This window comes from Perca fluviatilis, chromosome 5, assembly GCF_010015445.1.
Source record: "Perca fluviatilis chromosome 5, GENO_Pfluv_1.0, whole genome shotgun sequence".
Taxonomy (NCBI): domain Eukaryota; kingdom Metazoa; phylum Chordata; class Actinopteri; order Perciformes; family Percidae; genus Perca; species Perca fluviatilis.
In genome coordinates, this window is record NC_053116.1 from 6,720,933 (window position 1) to 6,737,473 (window position 16,541).

At 40.1% G+C, this 16,541-nt stretch overlaps 1 protein-coding gene across 1 annotated transcript in view; it reads left to right on the forward strand.

The window, feature by feature from the left end:
- The first annotated feature begins 8,769 nt into the window (after positions 1-8,769).
- cables2b (Cdk5 and Abl enzyme substrate 2b) overlaps positions 8,770-16,541 on the forward strand; it is a 44,401-nt gene continuing 36,629 nt past the window's right edge. The window contains exon 1 of the mRNA XM_039800794.1: positions 8,770-9,338. Within this exon, the coding sequence (XP_039656728.1) occupies positions 8,770-9,338 (569 nt within the window). The remainder of the gene's footprint in view (positions 9,339-16,541) is intronic.

Here is a 16,541-nt window from a genome sequence, read left to right on the forward strand (position 1 = left end):
CAGAGAAAAAAAAAAAAAAAAAAAAAAAAAAAAAAAAAAAAAAAAAAAAAAAAAAAAAAAAAAAAAAAAAAAGAAAACTGACTATATACAGGCTCAGTGGAGACTGGAAGACTCCTCCACTGTGAAAAAAAGGGATTTACACTTTGGAAAAATAGCTCACAAAAAAGCAAATTTCCCAATATTAAGAGAAGAGAAGCTGGACGTTCTCCTAGGAGAAAGGACAGCAGCTCCACACTGGCAGCTGAATATGTATCTGCCTGCCACAACCTGAGGGACTCACCACTATAAGATCCCAGCATTACACATTGGTTTAGTATCGTACAGTAATTATATTGTACAAAACTGTTAAGTATTATATTGAGTTGTGTAATTGTTTTGTAATGTAGTGTGTTGTATAACGATCAGTGCAGCATAGAATCTATGTGACACCTACTGTATGTATTTAACATGTGATATGTACTATATATGCATTTTCTGTAAACTGCTTTGGTAACAACATGTTTTCTTTGTTGATTCCAATAAAGCAAATTAAATTGAAAGCAAGATAGAGAGATATATAGAGAGAGACAGAGAGAAAGAGAGAGACAGAGAGAGAGAGATAGAGAGAGAGAGAAAGCCAAAGCTCTCTTAATTTAATTTAACTCATTAAACACGAATGCAGTTTCTTCCGGGTATCATACAGTAAATGCACAGCCAAATTAAAAACATATAACTGCTGCTAAAATGAAAACGAAAATGCCACTGTCTCATGTGTTTTTCTATGTATTTCATACATACAAATAAAATGATGATTGTACAGAATGTTCTTCCTGTGGATATTATTTAAGACAGAAATTAATTAACCCAATTAGATCTAACACAAAAAAGGGAAAACCAGACATCTTTAAGAGTGGGCAGTGCAGTTTTTTGTTAGGTCATGATTAGAGTTTATAATGTGAAGATGATCGACATAAATCAAGTCCTAATCATCATGAAGGCGGTCTTAAATCCATTTTGAATTGAGTCTGTATCACTACATTTGCGTGAAATTAAGGAATCTAAATGCTTGGCAAAGCTGTTACACAGTATGGTGGTATTTTCTGTAGGACTGTAGTACCTAACAGTCACCACACAGAGGCAGCTGGGGAACAAAGAGCTGATTTCATCTCTGCTATACTGAGCTAAACGCTCCGTTAGTAGGCAGACATACAGTACAGGCCAAAAGTTTGGACACACCTTCTCATTCAATGTGTTTCTTTATTTTCATGACTATTTACATTGTAGATTCTCACTGAAGGCATCAAATCTATGAATGAACACATATGGAATTATGTACTTAACAAAAAAGTGTGAAATAACTGAAAACATGTCTTATATTTTAGATTCTTCAAAGTAGCCACCCTTTGCTTTTTTTGATAACTCTGCAAACCCTTGGTGTTCTCTCAATGAGCTTCATGAGGTAGTCACCTGAAATGGTTTTACCTTCACAGGTGTGCTTTGTCAGGGTTCATTAGTGGAATTTTTTCCCTTATTAATAAAAAAGCAAAGGGTGGCTACTTTGAAGAATCTAAAATATAAGATATGTTTTCAGTGATTTCACACTTTTTTGTTAAGTACATAATTCCATATGTGTTCATTCATAGTTTTGATGCCTTCAGTGAGAATTTACAATATAAATAGTCATGAAAATAAAAAGGAAACGCATTGAATGAGAAGGTGTAATGTACATTATACTTTCAATCACTAGTTTTACAGTTTTTCTCAATCGCTTTGGCACAATCATTTAATGACTATTAAACTTACAGGTCCCATGACATGGTGCTCTTTGGATGCTTTTATATAGACCTTAGTGGTCCCCTAATACTGTATCTGAAGTCTCTTTTATATAGACCTTAGTGGTCCCCTAATGCTGTATCTGAAGTCTCTTTTATATAGACCTTAGTGGTCCCCTAATACTGTATCTGAAGTCTCTTTTATATAGACCTTAGTGGTCCCCTAATACTGTATCTGAAGTCTCTTTTTTATAGACCTTAGTGGTCCCCCAATACTGTATCTGAAGTCTCTTTTATATAGACCTTAGTGGTCCCCCAATACTGTATCTGAAGTCTCTTTTATATAGACCTTAGTGGTCCCCTAATACTGTATCTGAAGTCTCTTTTATATAGACCTTAGCCCATTTCAACCCATCGGTCACAATTGTGACCGAAAAAAATATATATATTTATAAGCCTCTAAAAATGTTACTAGGGAATTTCCCAACACTCTTTCAGTAAATATTGAAATAATAGAGTGTTTCAATGAAATGTGTGCAGTGTCAAATGTTTTGAGTAAATTGTCACATGACCAGAGCTGTTTACTTCCTGGTTGCACCTTGAGAAGAGGATGGCTGCCTCAAAGCTCCCAAATAAAAGGTTAGTAAAGTATGTTAAAATAAACATAGGAAAAAGATTTTTTGTACACATGCTCTTTAAGTTGTCTAGTTATGATATATACATTTGTAATTATTCAAATGTGTTTGGTGTGTTTGCAGAATGAGTAAACATGTTAACGGTCACAATAGTGACCGGTGGGATAGAATGTTGTATCTAGATGCACACATACTTCTATACAAACAAAACTCTTGTCGTATCTTACCTACATTTTTTCTTTATTTTAGATTTACTTTAAGTGAAGTCCTTGACATGTTGGATCTAGGTGACGGCCCAGACAAGGCATGCAACATTGCAATCATACCTCAAAATGAGAAAGATGCCATTATAAGTGATTGTGATAGTGATGGGTCAGATATGGCCTATGAGGGGGAGATGGGCCATTTGCCAGCCAGGATTTTAAATGCACATGCTGAACTGTTGGAGACAGATGATGACCGGAACAAAACTGAGTATGAGCTCCCCCCCCCCCCACCAGCCCTCCCTTACCACGTGTCACCACAGAACATGGAGAGTAGAGGGCTTCTATAAGGCGTACCAGGCAACCAGAAGAGCCAACCTCTTCTTCACCACCGTCTACTGTTGAAGAGCCAAGCTCTTCTAGCCACCAAAGAAATAAGACTGAAGAGCATCCAACGTCCTCACACCAACTGACTGGCCAGTCTGAGAAACCTCCAAGATATCCTAGCCGCCAGAGAAATAAGTCTAAAGACACTCCAAGGTCCTCTGAATGCAAGAATGGCCAGTCTGAGGAACCTTCAAGGTCTTCTAACCGCCAGAGAAGCAAGTCCAATAAAACCTTAAGGTCCTCTAACTGCCAAAATCGTGGGTCTGACGAACCTTCTAGCGGGTCTTCTAGCCACCAGAGGGGCCAGCCAGAAGGGCCATGGGTGTTCAAACGATCAAAGAGGCCGACCACTGTTAGCTTTCCTGAATACAAAGTATACAGCCCAAATGCTGCTGAATGTGTCAAACAGGGCTGTCCTGATACAATGGATGTTTTCATCCTAATGTATCCGTCAACGATAAATGAGGACTCTTCTTGATGGTATACTCAAGAGGGTACATCGTTCCTCAAGTTTTTATGTTCAATGTGAATGAAGTACATGACTGTAATATACATTTTCTAGTGAATGTTGCACTAAAATGTTATGCCAACATTACAATATTGCACAAGTACAATTTAAAATGTTTTATTTTAGTTACAAATAAATGTGTCAATACATGTTATGCTACATGTAATGCTGTTGCAAGTTGTATTCAAATGAATACAAAATGTCTCAGTGTTCATACTGTATCAGTGTGGAAAGTCCCAAGTTCTTGATTTAGTAAGTATTCTGTATTCTGTTTCAGTGATTGCTGTCAGAATACCCTTATTTTAATAAAAAAAAAATTTGAGCAACGTTTAATTGAGAATACGCATATTATCCCACCGGTCACAATTGTGACCGGTAATAAAACACACTTTTTCATCTACTTTCCTTAATTTTTTTTTTTTAATAATTCTTGATTATTTCAAAGGGTGGCTGATAACACATGCTTTGCATATTCGCATGACTGTGAAAAATTTGGGCTTAAATGGGTTAGTGGTCCCCTAATACTGTATCTGAAGTCTCTTTTATATAGACCTTAGTGGTCCCCTAATACTGTATCTGAAGTCTCTTTTATATAGACCTTAGTGGTCCCCTAATACTGTATCTGAAGTCTCTTTTAGTGGTCCCCTAATACTGTATCTGAAGTCTCTTTTATATAGACCTTAGTGGTCCCCTAATACTGTATCTGAAGTCTCTTTTATATAGACCTTACTGGTCCCCTAATACTGTATCTGAAGTCTCTTTTATATAGGCCTTAGTGGTCCCCTAATACTGTATCTGAAGTCTCTTTTATATAGGCCTTAGTGGTCCCCTAATACTGTATCTGAAGTCTCTTTTATATAGGCCTTAGTGGTCCCCTAATACTGTATCTGAAGTCTCTTTCCCTAAATGGTGCAGAATTACAGCCACTAGAGCCAGGATCAAAAAGAACTTTCCTTAGGATGTGCCATTTCTGTGTCTGTAGCTATTGAGGAGGTGAGAGGGGGGGGGGGGCAAGGTGGAGGGTGTGGTGTGGCATTGACCAACTGCCACTTTGCCTGTTTGAAAGCCATGATGTCTCTCTCCTCTCATGGGGGGGCAACCAATTCTCTGGGCGGGCAAAGCAGAGAAAGGGGAGGTAACCTTGCTCCTTATGACCTCATAAGGAGAAGATTCCTGATTGGCCCATCTGAGCTTTTATTTTCTCAAAGGCAGAGCAGGATACCCAGGGCTCGGTTTACACCTATCACCATTTCTAGCCGCTGGGGGACCATAGGCAGGCTGGGGGAACGCATATTAATGTTAAAAAATGAAATGTTCATGCCATGGGACCTTTAAAATCAAACTATATCATATCATATTGTTTATTCGGGACACAAAACAAAAACAGCCTATAGCACAATACAAAACACAGCAAAAGACAGACAAATACAAGACAAAACACATGCAATAAGAAATGACTACAACAGAGTTCCACAATACACAAAAAGAGTGTTTAGATAGTAGTAGGGCTGCAGCTATCGATTCTTTTTGTAATCGATTAATCTAGCACTTTATCGATCGATTAACCGATTAATCGGATCATTTTTTTTTTGCGTTTTTAAACAACCAAAACAAGTAGCGTATAGACTAAAACGCCAATGGTTCCCCAATCTCGAGATGAACCTTACCACAATCAGTGCAGGCTTCACTAGTGTTGCAATTATGCTGTACATGAGATTCCTGAGTACAGCAGGACAGGTGGATACATCAACACTTACAAACATTTGGCTTGCACTGCTCCATCAAGGCCTTTTAAGCAGCAGCATCATGCAACATTGAGTTTCTGCATACTGCTTTTTTTGCTTTTTATAGCAAGTGGGCAGTGCAATTGGGGTGCAAAAAGCTTACAGACAATGAACACACTAAATTTGCGATTCCGCATATTAGCTTGTGCATACATCATACAGTATTGTCTATGAATGTCAGTTATATAGTGCCCTATAAGTGTCTGACCTCATCACACATTTTAAGGACAGTACCAGACAGAGAGAAAGCAGGAAATTACTATTTATATGAACATCTGGTCAGTTGTTCACATCATTTCTCATTGCTTTGGCACAAAATGCATTGAGAAAGCCTTGCAGATCAAGGCATAGCATTCAGCTCATTCAACTTAACCTAGCATTCAGTTGCTATTGAATCATATTACTCTCAAATGCAACTATACACAGGTTCATTGTGTAAATCCCTACATGCAAAATAGAGCAAGCAACAATCACAATAACCTGTCACACATAGTTAGATAGATAGATAGCTAGATAGATCGATAGATAGATGGATGGATAGATGGATATAAATCAATAAAAATGATAGTATAATAACATGTGATATACAGAAGTTATCTCCCCCTTTTACAATGCTGCATTGACCCGTTATCCTGACGGCAGCATCATGACCTTCCCATGGTGCACTGCTTCTCTGTGCCCCGGCCCTCTCCTCTGCCAGCATGGCTGAACATCAGAGAGAGGGAGAGTCAGTACGCCCATGGGCTTTATCGGGATCACGTTAGTCTCCTCTGTCTCGTTATGTAATAGACTAACGCTGTCCGCAACTGCAGCAGTTTTCTATTCATTTATTAGCATTTAACAGCAGGAGCGATACACATTACTGGCTGGTTTTAAACTTGTGGCCTAGATGAAACACGGGCCCTGCAGAGAAATGAAATAATACACGTAAAAACACAGTTATTTCAACAGGATCCGTGCATGTCGAGCACTGGGAGAGAGAGGGAGGAAGAGAGAGAGAAAGAGAGACATCCCATACCATCAAAATACTGTTCGTTTTGACCATGACCACGTGTTTTGGGCTTATTGCACAGCAACAGCAATAGTGTAGCAACTCGTTGGACTGCTTCTAAAGGTCAAATGTCACGATTAAGATTAAGAGTTTCTATGAGTCAAAATGATACCAGGAAATGCTATGAGATCATGTTCAGTTCTTTTATCAGGACAGGAAGTATAGGAGAGAAACTCTGAGGTCAACTTTCTAACTTGAAAGCTGTGATAGGCATTTTATTGTTGGCTTTATTGGGGGAAATAACCCATAATAACCTTTAAGTAAACTGTAATTCAAGTGCTCTGAGAGAAAACTAGACTTCTGCTCCTCCTCTTGGCTCTGGTTTCAGGCTTTAGAAAATGTAGCCCGTGACAAGAGACTTTGGCCAATCACAAGTCATTTCAGAGAGAGAGAGCGTTCCTATTGGCTGTTCTACAAATGCAGATGTGCATGCATGTCCCTTCGGATGGTGAAAGCCCAATTGAATGGCGGAAACCCCCGCTATAACTGCCGAACACTGCAAAGCAAACCCAAAACAGGAAGACAGACTTCTCAAAGAGAGTCTAAAGAGGAGGCTGACCAATATCCGCGAAGCGTTTCATAGAATGAGAGAAAATGTTGCTATCAGTTTAGCCCTCTGCTATGATCCTAAGGTCGCATTTGAAAAGAGATGATTGTGTGTGTGTGTGTGTGTGTGTGTGTGTTTGTGTGTGTGTGTGTGTAGAGCAGGCACTTTGTATAAACTCTATCCTCATCATTGGATTACAGCTCTGTAAGCTCTGCAATCATCCACCCATGTGGCGGCATTTACAATCATATCATCATCATCATCCCTTCTCACACACACACACACACACACACACACACATGCATACACACACACGCACACACATACAGCGATATATAATATTATATATTTTATCTATGTTTAAAATTGCTCAATATTCATATAAGTAATATTTATAAAAAATGTTTTTATAATAATACAAATCATAATTCTTAGTTTTTTAAACCACTGTCCATTATTTGTTTTATTTCCACTGAACTACAGTTGTATTATTGTATTGTAAAAATGTATTTCACAGTTTTATTTTGAAAGCATTTAGGTTAATATAATGTGTAATGTACAGTATGTATAATGGTTGTTATATTCAATACATGTAGTGCTAATTTGGAAAAAAATTCAAGTTTTTATTATTATTATTTTGAATGCACCACAATGTAATTTCTTTATCTCGATCAAACACACACAGCAATTGAATAGCAACTTCATTTGCATTTAAACCCAGGCAAATTCTCTGGTTTGTGATGCTGTCTCCTACGCCTACCATAGGCCTATGATAAAACGTGACATCATGCAAATGAAAAATAAATTTCCAATGAGATCAAACTGATTTGAATGATGTCTTTTTTTGGATTTCCATCCTGCTGTTGTTCCAGCTGGAAGGTCAGGCGTTTTTTTTTTTTTTCATTTGTTGCTCTGCAGAAGCACATGCAGGGGATCAGTGGGTGGGTGATAACAGACTCCCAGTCTGCAGGGATTACAGTGTGTTGTGTCCGGCGGGTTATATTTAGCAGGCTAAAACAGTCATACTTCACAGTGCGGTCGTCCTGCCGAGCTGGCCAGGTGCCACTGGGCCCAGTGTTGGTGTCATTGCAGGGATCAGTGCAGAGAAAATCCACTGAGGTTTCATAACAAAGTGCCTGCAGCCAATCAAAGCTGCTGTCAGGTAGAGCTGCAGTGACAGCTCAGTTAATGCCTCAGCAGCCCTGATACTGCAGAGAGACAGACGCCGCAGAAAACAGGTAACACAAAGAATAAAACACATTATGAAATCATAATATCCGGCTTGGAGCCATATGGTGTCTTTTGTTGCGTAAAAAAAGTGAACCAGCCACCGTGACAGCCACAAATCTAAACCGCAATCCAAATGCAACATTTCATCACTGTGAGAATTTCAGACATACTGTCAATGCAGGCCAAACAAGCAGTGTACTGTACACTGCTATTTCTATAATCCTAATGGATACCTAACTTTTTACAACCGGATTCAAAATGTTTAAAAGTACTACCCCTGTGGTAAAATAAAATCAACTGCATGGCTTTGTGAAAAGACTTTTGACAATATTTAAAAAATAATAAAAAATAATAATAATAAAAAAATATATATAGAGAGAAAAGTAACAGGTAAGTAATTTAAATGCACTCTTCATTTATTTTGATTTGAAACAATGTTATACACTAATAATACCAGTATTTGGCCTTGTACATTCTACCATTTATGGTCAGTATATTTACATTTTTGTAAACTACAGCGTGATGGGACTGGCTTTACACGTCATTGCGTATTCCCGTCTGAGCCAATGAGAGCCGAGGAGAGCGTAAAGCGGTCTCGCGCCGGGTAAAAGGATTTGACAGTTGCTGGTCTCGAGCTCAGAGCTGAGCTGATTTCCTCAGTGGGAAGGAGACCATGGCGGCGGCTGCTGCCTGCGGCCAGCACAGCGCTGCGATAACGGCCGCCGTTAGCGGCAAAAAGACGCATAGTAACCGGGAACACAGTCGGAGGAACCGGGAGAACTCTCGCCGGAGACAAGCCGCTCTTTTGTTTCTTAGTAACATCTCCCTGGACGGACGACCAGTCCAGAGTAGTTCAGCCGTGCATGTAGGAAGTCGCCACCACAAAGAGACCGACTTGGAGGGAGCCGACCCCGGCAATGCCAGCTACGGGACATTCTCCGGTCTAGCAGCGGCCGCGAACTCCGGGAATGTCAACCCCTCCCCAGCACCGAGGACAGGACTCCTCAACATACCGCCTATCCTCGTCCTGCCGTCGGACACAGAGTTCAACGATGTGGGGAGCGCGGAGGTGCTGCTCGAGTGCTGCAGAGGCTCGTTCCCTTCGCCGGGGCACAGTAACCTGCTCTCGTCGTCCCCATCCAACACCAGCCTGCTACCGTCGCCGCTGGGACCGCGGAAGTCTTCCACACTGCTGTCAGTTCACAGCTGCAACTCCGTGTCCTCCTCGGAGCCGCGACAAAGGTGAGGGACACACGGCTGTGTTTTTATGCATTCCTTTGTGGCCGCATTCCCCCTTGAAACAGCGCACAGCTAGCTGAAAGTTTGAGGGAGGAGATTGTTGTCATCGGCTCACACAGAACTGGACTGTGGCTGGTCCTGGTCCGTCTCGCTAAGAGACGGTTTGACACTGGTTTTGACGCAGGGTTCAACATTTGCACCAATCGCCTGCCAAAAATGCTGGCAGATGTAGATTTGCTTCACTCACCAGCCCAAAAAAAACAAATAACGGTAGCCTAATCTATTGAGTGGCTGGTAAAATTGAAACATTCATTAGCCATTTGACTGGTGGACGAAAAAGTTCATTTTGAACCCTGCTTTGATGCCTAAAGTACCTTGGTTCCAGTGACATTATATGACACTTACAACCAAGGGCATAACTTTGGGTTTAACATTTGAGGTATTTTGAGCAAAATTGAAATTTTGAGCATATCAAACACTTCATTTCCTGCATTGTGGTGAATTTTTCTGCAACACTTTGTGCCTTTTCTACATCAATTTATGGTGCACATCATGCATTTAATTAAAGGAAATTGTAAGTAGATATTTGGGGGGTTGTACTGGCCAGTTTTGATTATTAAGGGCGGTTGGTAACCCCTCATCCCCCGGTAAATTACGCCTAGGTTCAACATTTCTCTGTATCCACAGTTACTGTTACCTACCTGTCTAGAGGTCAAAGGCTACGTTCAGACTGCAAGCAAAAGTGGCACAAATCTGATTTTTTTTTTTTGGGGTCAAGTGACCATGTCAGACTTCTACAGCACTCATTTTTTTTCATATCAAATTTAGACCACTTCCATATGTGGTCCTGGTTTCAATGTGGCCGCAGTGTGAACAACCAAGGTGGATTTGATGCGACTTTTACGTCCGTCTGACGGAGATAATCAAAAGTTGCCCTCGACCTCCGAAGGTTTTGAATAAACTGCGTCTCTGTGAAGCTATTCACAACGCAGTCCCACCACTCCTGGCTTCGTCTCTGCATCCACACAGACCTCTGTAAGTGAATTTGCAGCCATAACCCCGCAAAAGGCCAAAATAGCCAATTTGGCTCTCTTTCTCTTCATTCTTCTCCTCCTCCTCAGCACCTGCTCATTAATGTTATGGCTGCCATTATGCAAACATTTTGAAATAAAAGCGAAAATGCTTACTTCCTCCATAACCTCCCCAACGTTAGTGCAACAGCGTGCTGCGTCTAATGTCATTGTTATTGTTCTTTTGCGCATGCGGGTCAGTTCGAAACCGCGAACAGTTCACACTGGAATCTGATAATAGGCCACATTTTAAAAGGTCATGTGAGCAGCCAAACAAAAAAATCGCATCTGAGCAAAAAAAAAAAAATTAAGAATTAAAGGTGCCCTGCCACGCGTATTTCATTACTTTGTGGTAATGTCTGAAGTTCTACCGTGGACTCTGTAACATTTTTTGTTTTTGTAAAATGCCTTGGTTACCTTGTTTCAAGCCATTCTAGGGTGGTATAGAAAGTCTGCAGGAAGACTCTGCTAGATTTCTGCCAGTTCTCATTAATATTCAACAAGCAAAGCTGTTTGAATCTGATTGGCTAACAGCTAGCCAATGAGAGCCTGGACTACAAGACTGACCAGCTTTTGTAATTGGCCTGGTTTCTCTGCTTATTTCTTTTCAGTAGCTAGAGCTGACAAAGGAGGTAGCAGTTCATTTTCACATTCAAATTCACAACATAACACAAACACATATGGACCTAACATATTTCAAAAAAATGCAAGTAAAACGGTTTTGTATGGCAGGGCACCTTTTAAGACTAGCCAACGTAGCTAGTGAACGTAGCCAAACTGAACTCAGATCATTCACTGTAGGCTATGTAAATGTACTGAGTCATGTCCTGAGTCACTACAGCCCGCATGCTCAGGTGATGACTCCTGAGGAAAATGTCTTATGAATTACATGACTAATACCTGTTGACTTTGGGAGGTAGTGGTGGTGGTGTGGATTATTATACCTTTTAGGCTATACAAGAAATTGTTGACGTCAACTTTTGTGAAATATGACTAATGTTGGCCTGTGCTCACTGTTGCTGTCATAATTGAAATGAGAGAGTAACTGTTAAACCACTGGATAGGAACCTCCTTTACATAAAGACTGTGTCCATAACATTGGGTGCTAGAAACCTGTTGAGTGCTGGGTCAGATCCCTTTGGTCTGGTTTACTTATTCTGGTCAGATGTTGTCTCGTTTAAATTGTGATTTTTTTTTTTTTTTTAAATAGGTAGTTTAGACAAAGTCAAACCAACATTTACTTTCATTTTACAATAATAGTAATCTAGTCATTATTGTTTTGATCAATCCTTTATTCCTTAAAATAAGAAGAAAAAATGTCTTTTGTCTTAACTAACAGTTTCCTTTAGGTGTTGATCAATCACTTTATTTGTCACATGAAATCGTATAACAATTACAATTTCAGTCAAATGTAATCCATCAGCTCTTTCAATTTATGCATTAAAAAGAGTGATAGTAAAATAGTGTATTTCATTCATGCAACATCCTTCTTAGTCTTTAATAAGACCTGATTTAAATAGTATTGCATTTGAGAAATTAGGCATATTTTGTCCATTTGTCATAATATGCTTGTATGATAAAATGTTTATACTTAAATGTGTAGGTTTACTTTAAATTAGTGTTTTCCTCTAGAGCGCTAAAACTCTGAGTCGTTTTTTCAAGACTTGTAAATTCACTTTTGTATTCGCATGAGTAGTTATAAGAAAGTTGGACTGAAAAGTATCTGCAGGTAGAGACTTTGAATGCCGCGACCCTCCACTTCCCCCTTTTGCAAAAGCACAAACCCAGACTTGCCTTTTTGAACTTGCATATTTTTGGCATGTATCTCAGAAAACAATGTAAGAATACCAATCGTAGGTTTATTCTCAGCCTTGTTAGTAACTTTGAGCTTGGTTGTAGATAGGAAACATTTTAAAAGTAATACCCTGCTGGAGTAGCTTGGTGGCTTTGTAGAGAGGAAGTGAACGGAGGACGGTTTAAAACCACTAACCGACAACATGAAGTCAAGATGTTTTCTGTGGCACAGTAGTCTCGCATTGCCAGCACATCCTCCACAGCGCCGCGGAGGAAGGTCTGGCTAGTCCACACAGCATTCCTGGACGGGAGAAAAAGGTGCTCTGGTTTATTGGCACTTCTTTAAACCAATCACAATCGCCTTGGCCGGCGCTAAGTAGGGCGGCACCATATGACCTAAAATCTATTAATTGCATATTTTACCTCGATAACGACAAATGAACGATAATTGATGAATTAGGTTATTTAGAGCAATGTGATTACATTGTTCTAAATAATCTTTTCTGAAGCCAACATGTTCCCAGACGACGGACACTGCAGTTTTTTTTGGCACAAGTTGCTTAGTTCAATTTTATTTTATCAATCCTATATCACCATAAGACATGGTCTCAAAACACTGTAGAACAGGGAATTCAGTAAAAGTTAGGATTAAAAATACATTAAAATCATGTGCGGATATATAGGTACATAAAAGTGAAATAGAAGTGGTACAAGGGTAAAAGCAAAATATAAGAGAAAGTTCTAATGATGGTCCATAATGTTTGGAAAGAAGAAATGTTTTGAGTTTAGATTTAAAAGTGGTGATGGAGCTGGCTTCTCTGACGTACAACGGAAGGTTATTCCAGAGGTGAGGTAGGCTAGATAAGAAAAGGCACGGGGGCCTGCCGATATCTTTTTGACCCTAGGAATTTCTAAAAGATTAGTACCCAGGGAGCTGAGTGGTTGTGCAGGGGGTCTAGGGGTTAATCAATTCGGCTAGGTATGAGTGTGAAAGGCCATTTGTTTTTGTTTTTGTTTTTTTTATAGGTTAAAAGGAGGATTTTAAAATCTGCTCTTGCCTGCATGGGTAGCCAGTGGAGTGAGGTTAAGACAGGAGTTATGTGGTCATATCTCCTGGCCCTTGTCAGTACCCTGGCTGCTGCATTTTGGATGAGCTGCAGGCTTCTAAGTGAACATGCAGGGAGGTCTGAAAACATTGGTATGCTTTCCATGCGGGAAGTCACGTGACTACACATGCAATAGAATGTTTTTAAGGAGAAAGTAGGCCTTTCAACAGGAATACATTATCCAAATTATCGTCATGGGAAAAATACGTTGATAACAGCTTCAGAATTTCGATGTCGATACATTTTCGATTAATCGTCCAGGACTAGCGCTACGTGCCGGACTGTGCAACGGCGCCTCTGCAAAATAGCCTCGGGAAGGAACTTGTTTTGGCGGAACATGTGTACGTTCAAAAGTTGTTTTTAGTTGTGCAACAGAAAACTCAGATTAGACAAATAGTCTAGCTAGCTGTCTGGATTTACCCTGCAGAGATCTGGGGAGCAGTTAACCGTAGTCCTCACAAATCCACCGGAGTTTAGAGCGCCAGCACAAAGAAAGAGGAAGGTGACGGACGTCCGGCCGAAATGAGGCTCGATGGTGTTTTAAGCCCCCAGCCTCTCCTTCCAGGCGGTGCTGCGACCGTTGACTTCAAGGCACCTAACCCTAACCATTGCCTAATCGACTTCAAGGCAGCACTGCGACTGTTGACTTCAAGGCACCTAACCCTAAACTTGACTCTAACCATAACCATTCCCTAATCCTAGTGCCTTCCAGGCAGCACTGCCTGGAAGAAGACGTTGGGGCCTTTAAAACACCAATAAACCAAAATGAGGGACATCCTGTGGAATTTCCGGGCGGGACCTGAACAATCCCGTAAATGAAAATGTATCGATATATAGACTATTGGCACAGTAACCCCGAATCATTGTCATTTGGGTGTTTACTGCAGTAACTCTAACTCTACTCTACTAACTAGTTTGGATTTTCTCCCCGGAGAAATTCCGACAGAGGCAGATATGTGCTGACTGAGAACAGGAGGATGCAATGGGAAAAGAGTAAGAGATCCATTTCATAAATATTAACCGTGTGAATAAATTTCAGTGACAGAGTGTGTTTGGACGAAGCATACTCATCTGGCGGCGGGTTCACACTTGCAGCACTTGCGCGAGTGCTGATGGACGGATGAGCTTAGTCACCACGTTGGCAGCGTGTCAAACCCAGAGAATGTCAGCCCCGCTGAGATAAACACTGCTTAACCTATTTACCGCCAACAACAGGCCGGGAAATTAGCGTCAGATAACAGCTCATCAGTCAGACTGCTGCACCGCCCGTCGGATACAGCTCCTGCTCTGGGACTTGATTTAGTTTCTTTACTGTCTGTGTGACGCTGCATTTATACAGTATTTCATTGTTTTTTTTCCTTTTATGCCAAGATGGTTGTTATCAGTGCTACTAACTAGTGTAAATTCACACAAGAAGACTTTGCAATGCGAGGTTTAAGAGGTGTTCATTTGCAAAGGACGGAAACTTACTATTATTGATTGATCGAGCGATTTTCTTTAAACAACTTGATTGATTGTCAAGGTCAGAAAATACAGAAAAATCTAAATTTGTTTTCAAATTGCTTGTTCTCCAATAGTCCAAAACTACATAATATCCAAGATATTCAATTTACAGTGAAAAGAGAGAGAATCAGGATATTAGTACCTAGTAGTAATAGGCGGCAGCCCTAATTTATTTTAATAACATTAAAGACAAGCAGCTCAAACCAGTATATTAAGGACATTTTTGGATAAAACAAGACTCAATGATTCATTGGTTATCGAAAGAAGTTTCAATTTCATTTTCTGTTGACCGACTAATCAATTAACGGACAAATTATATAAATCTAACGATTAGCCTATATCAGCAGATATTCTTTTTTTAAATAAACTAGGGCTGCAGCTATTGATTATTTAAGTAGTACTAGTATTCTTCAGATTATTTTGATTGATCCGATAAGAAATATATTTGTTTTATTAAAGAGCAATACTAAATGTACAAAAGAAACATAAAACAGGTGTCCTAAAGAGAACAACTAACCCAATCAGCTAACCAGCTCTGTGTGACCGCAGTGTGCGAGCTCCCCACTCACCAGCCGGTGTGGGTCCCCGCGCTTTGCATCATCCAAGTGGACTTTTGCAGGCGGGTGAGCAGTGGGAGTTTTCATTAGTTATCATACGTTACTAGGGTCGGGCATCGAGAAAATAAACTAGTTTTGGTTTCCATAGCGGTAAATAAAAATGTTCCTCTTATCACACATGAAATAAGCATAAACATTGTAATTCCCCTTGCGGGATTAAAAACGTATACATTATTATAATTATTATTATTATGTGATACATTTCAACTCCACCTCTCAAAGAATCGAGAATCAAGAATCAAAAGGAATAATCCAAAGTGGAATCCAAATAGTTAAAATCCAAACGATCCCCAAACCCTGAACGTTCCCTTGTGTTGGCTCTGCTCCGTGGGCTGGGTGGCAACTGACGTTGCGCTACTGTGCTAAGCTAGTTGGGTTTTACAATGGAAACGCTGTACAGAGTTTCTGTTTATATTTCAGCTTGAAATGATCCCAAACTTTGTTTCCTCTGGTCTGTCTCTTCTCTTCGCCCCTTGCTCCTCCTATTTCTGAAGTGCAATTTCTTGTCGGTTATTGGCAGACATTTATGCACGTACCAATATATTTGTAATTGGTTAATTAGGCCCTTAATATTGGCTGACCGATTTATTGGTTCGACTGGTTGATGTAAACTGTATTTCGATTACAAAGTCATAAATATGTTAATTTCCATATGTCCTATGGTATCAGGGCTAAATGTTTCTCATAATTAAAGCTAAACGGCGTCTCTGCTGCATTACTTATGTATTGATGTTGAAATACGGTTACATTTGGACAGTAGCACCATTTGCTGCTGCTGAACCTAGTTCCCTGTGTTAGTCATTAATCATGAATGCTAAAGATCTAGCCAGCTGGTTAAAGAGTAGTCTGGATCAATGGAAGTGCATGTCCAGGTTAAAGCCTGACAGCCGGCGCGTGACGTCAGGCCTTTGTCCCTCACTTTTCTGCTCTCTGTGTGTGTGTCGTTCTCAAACTCTTGTTCGCTTCGGGAAACGGCAACTAACTTTGGAATGTGGATCAAGGCAGACCTGCTTGGTTCTTTCGGGGAATGATTGTAAAGATTTACAAAGAATATGTTTCCTCTCTAACTGGGACGTTTTAGGACCGATTGGTGGGATTGTTGTGGATGAAGTACAC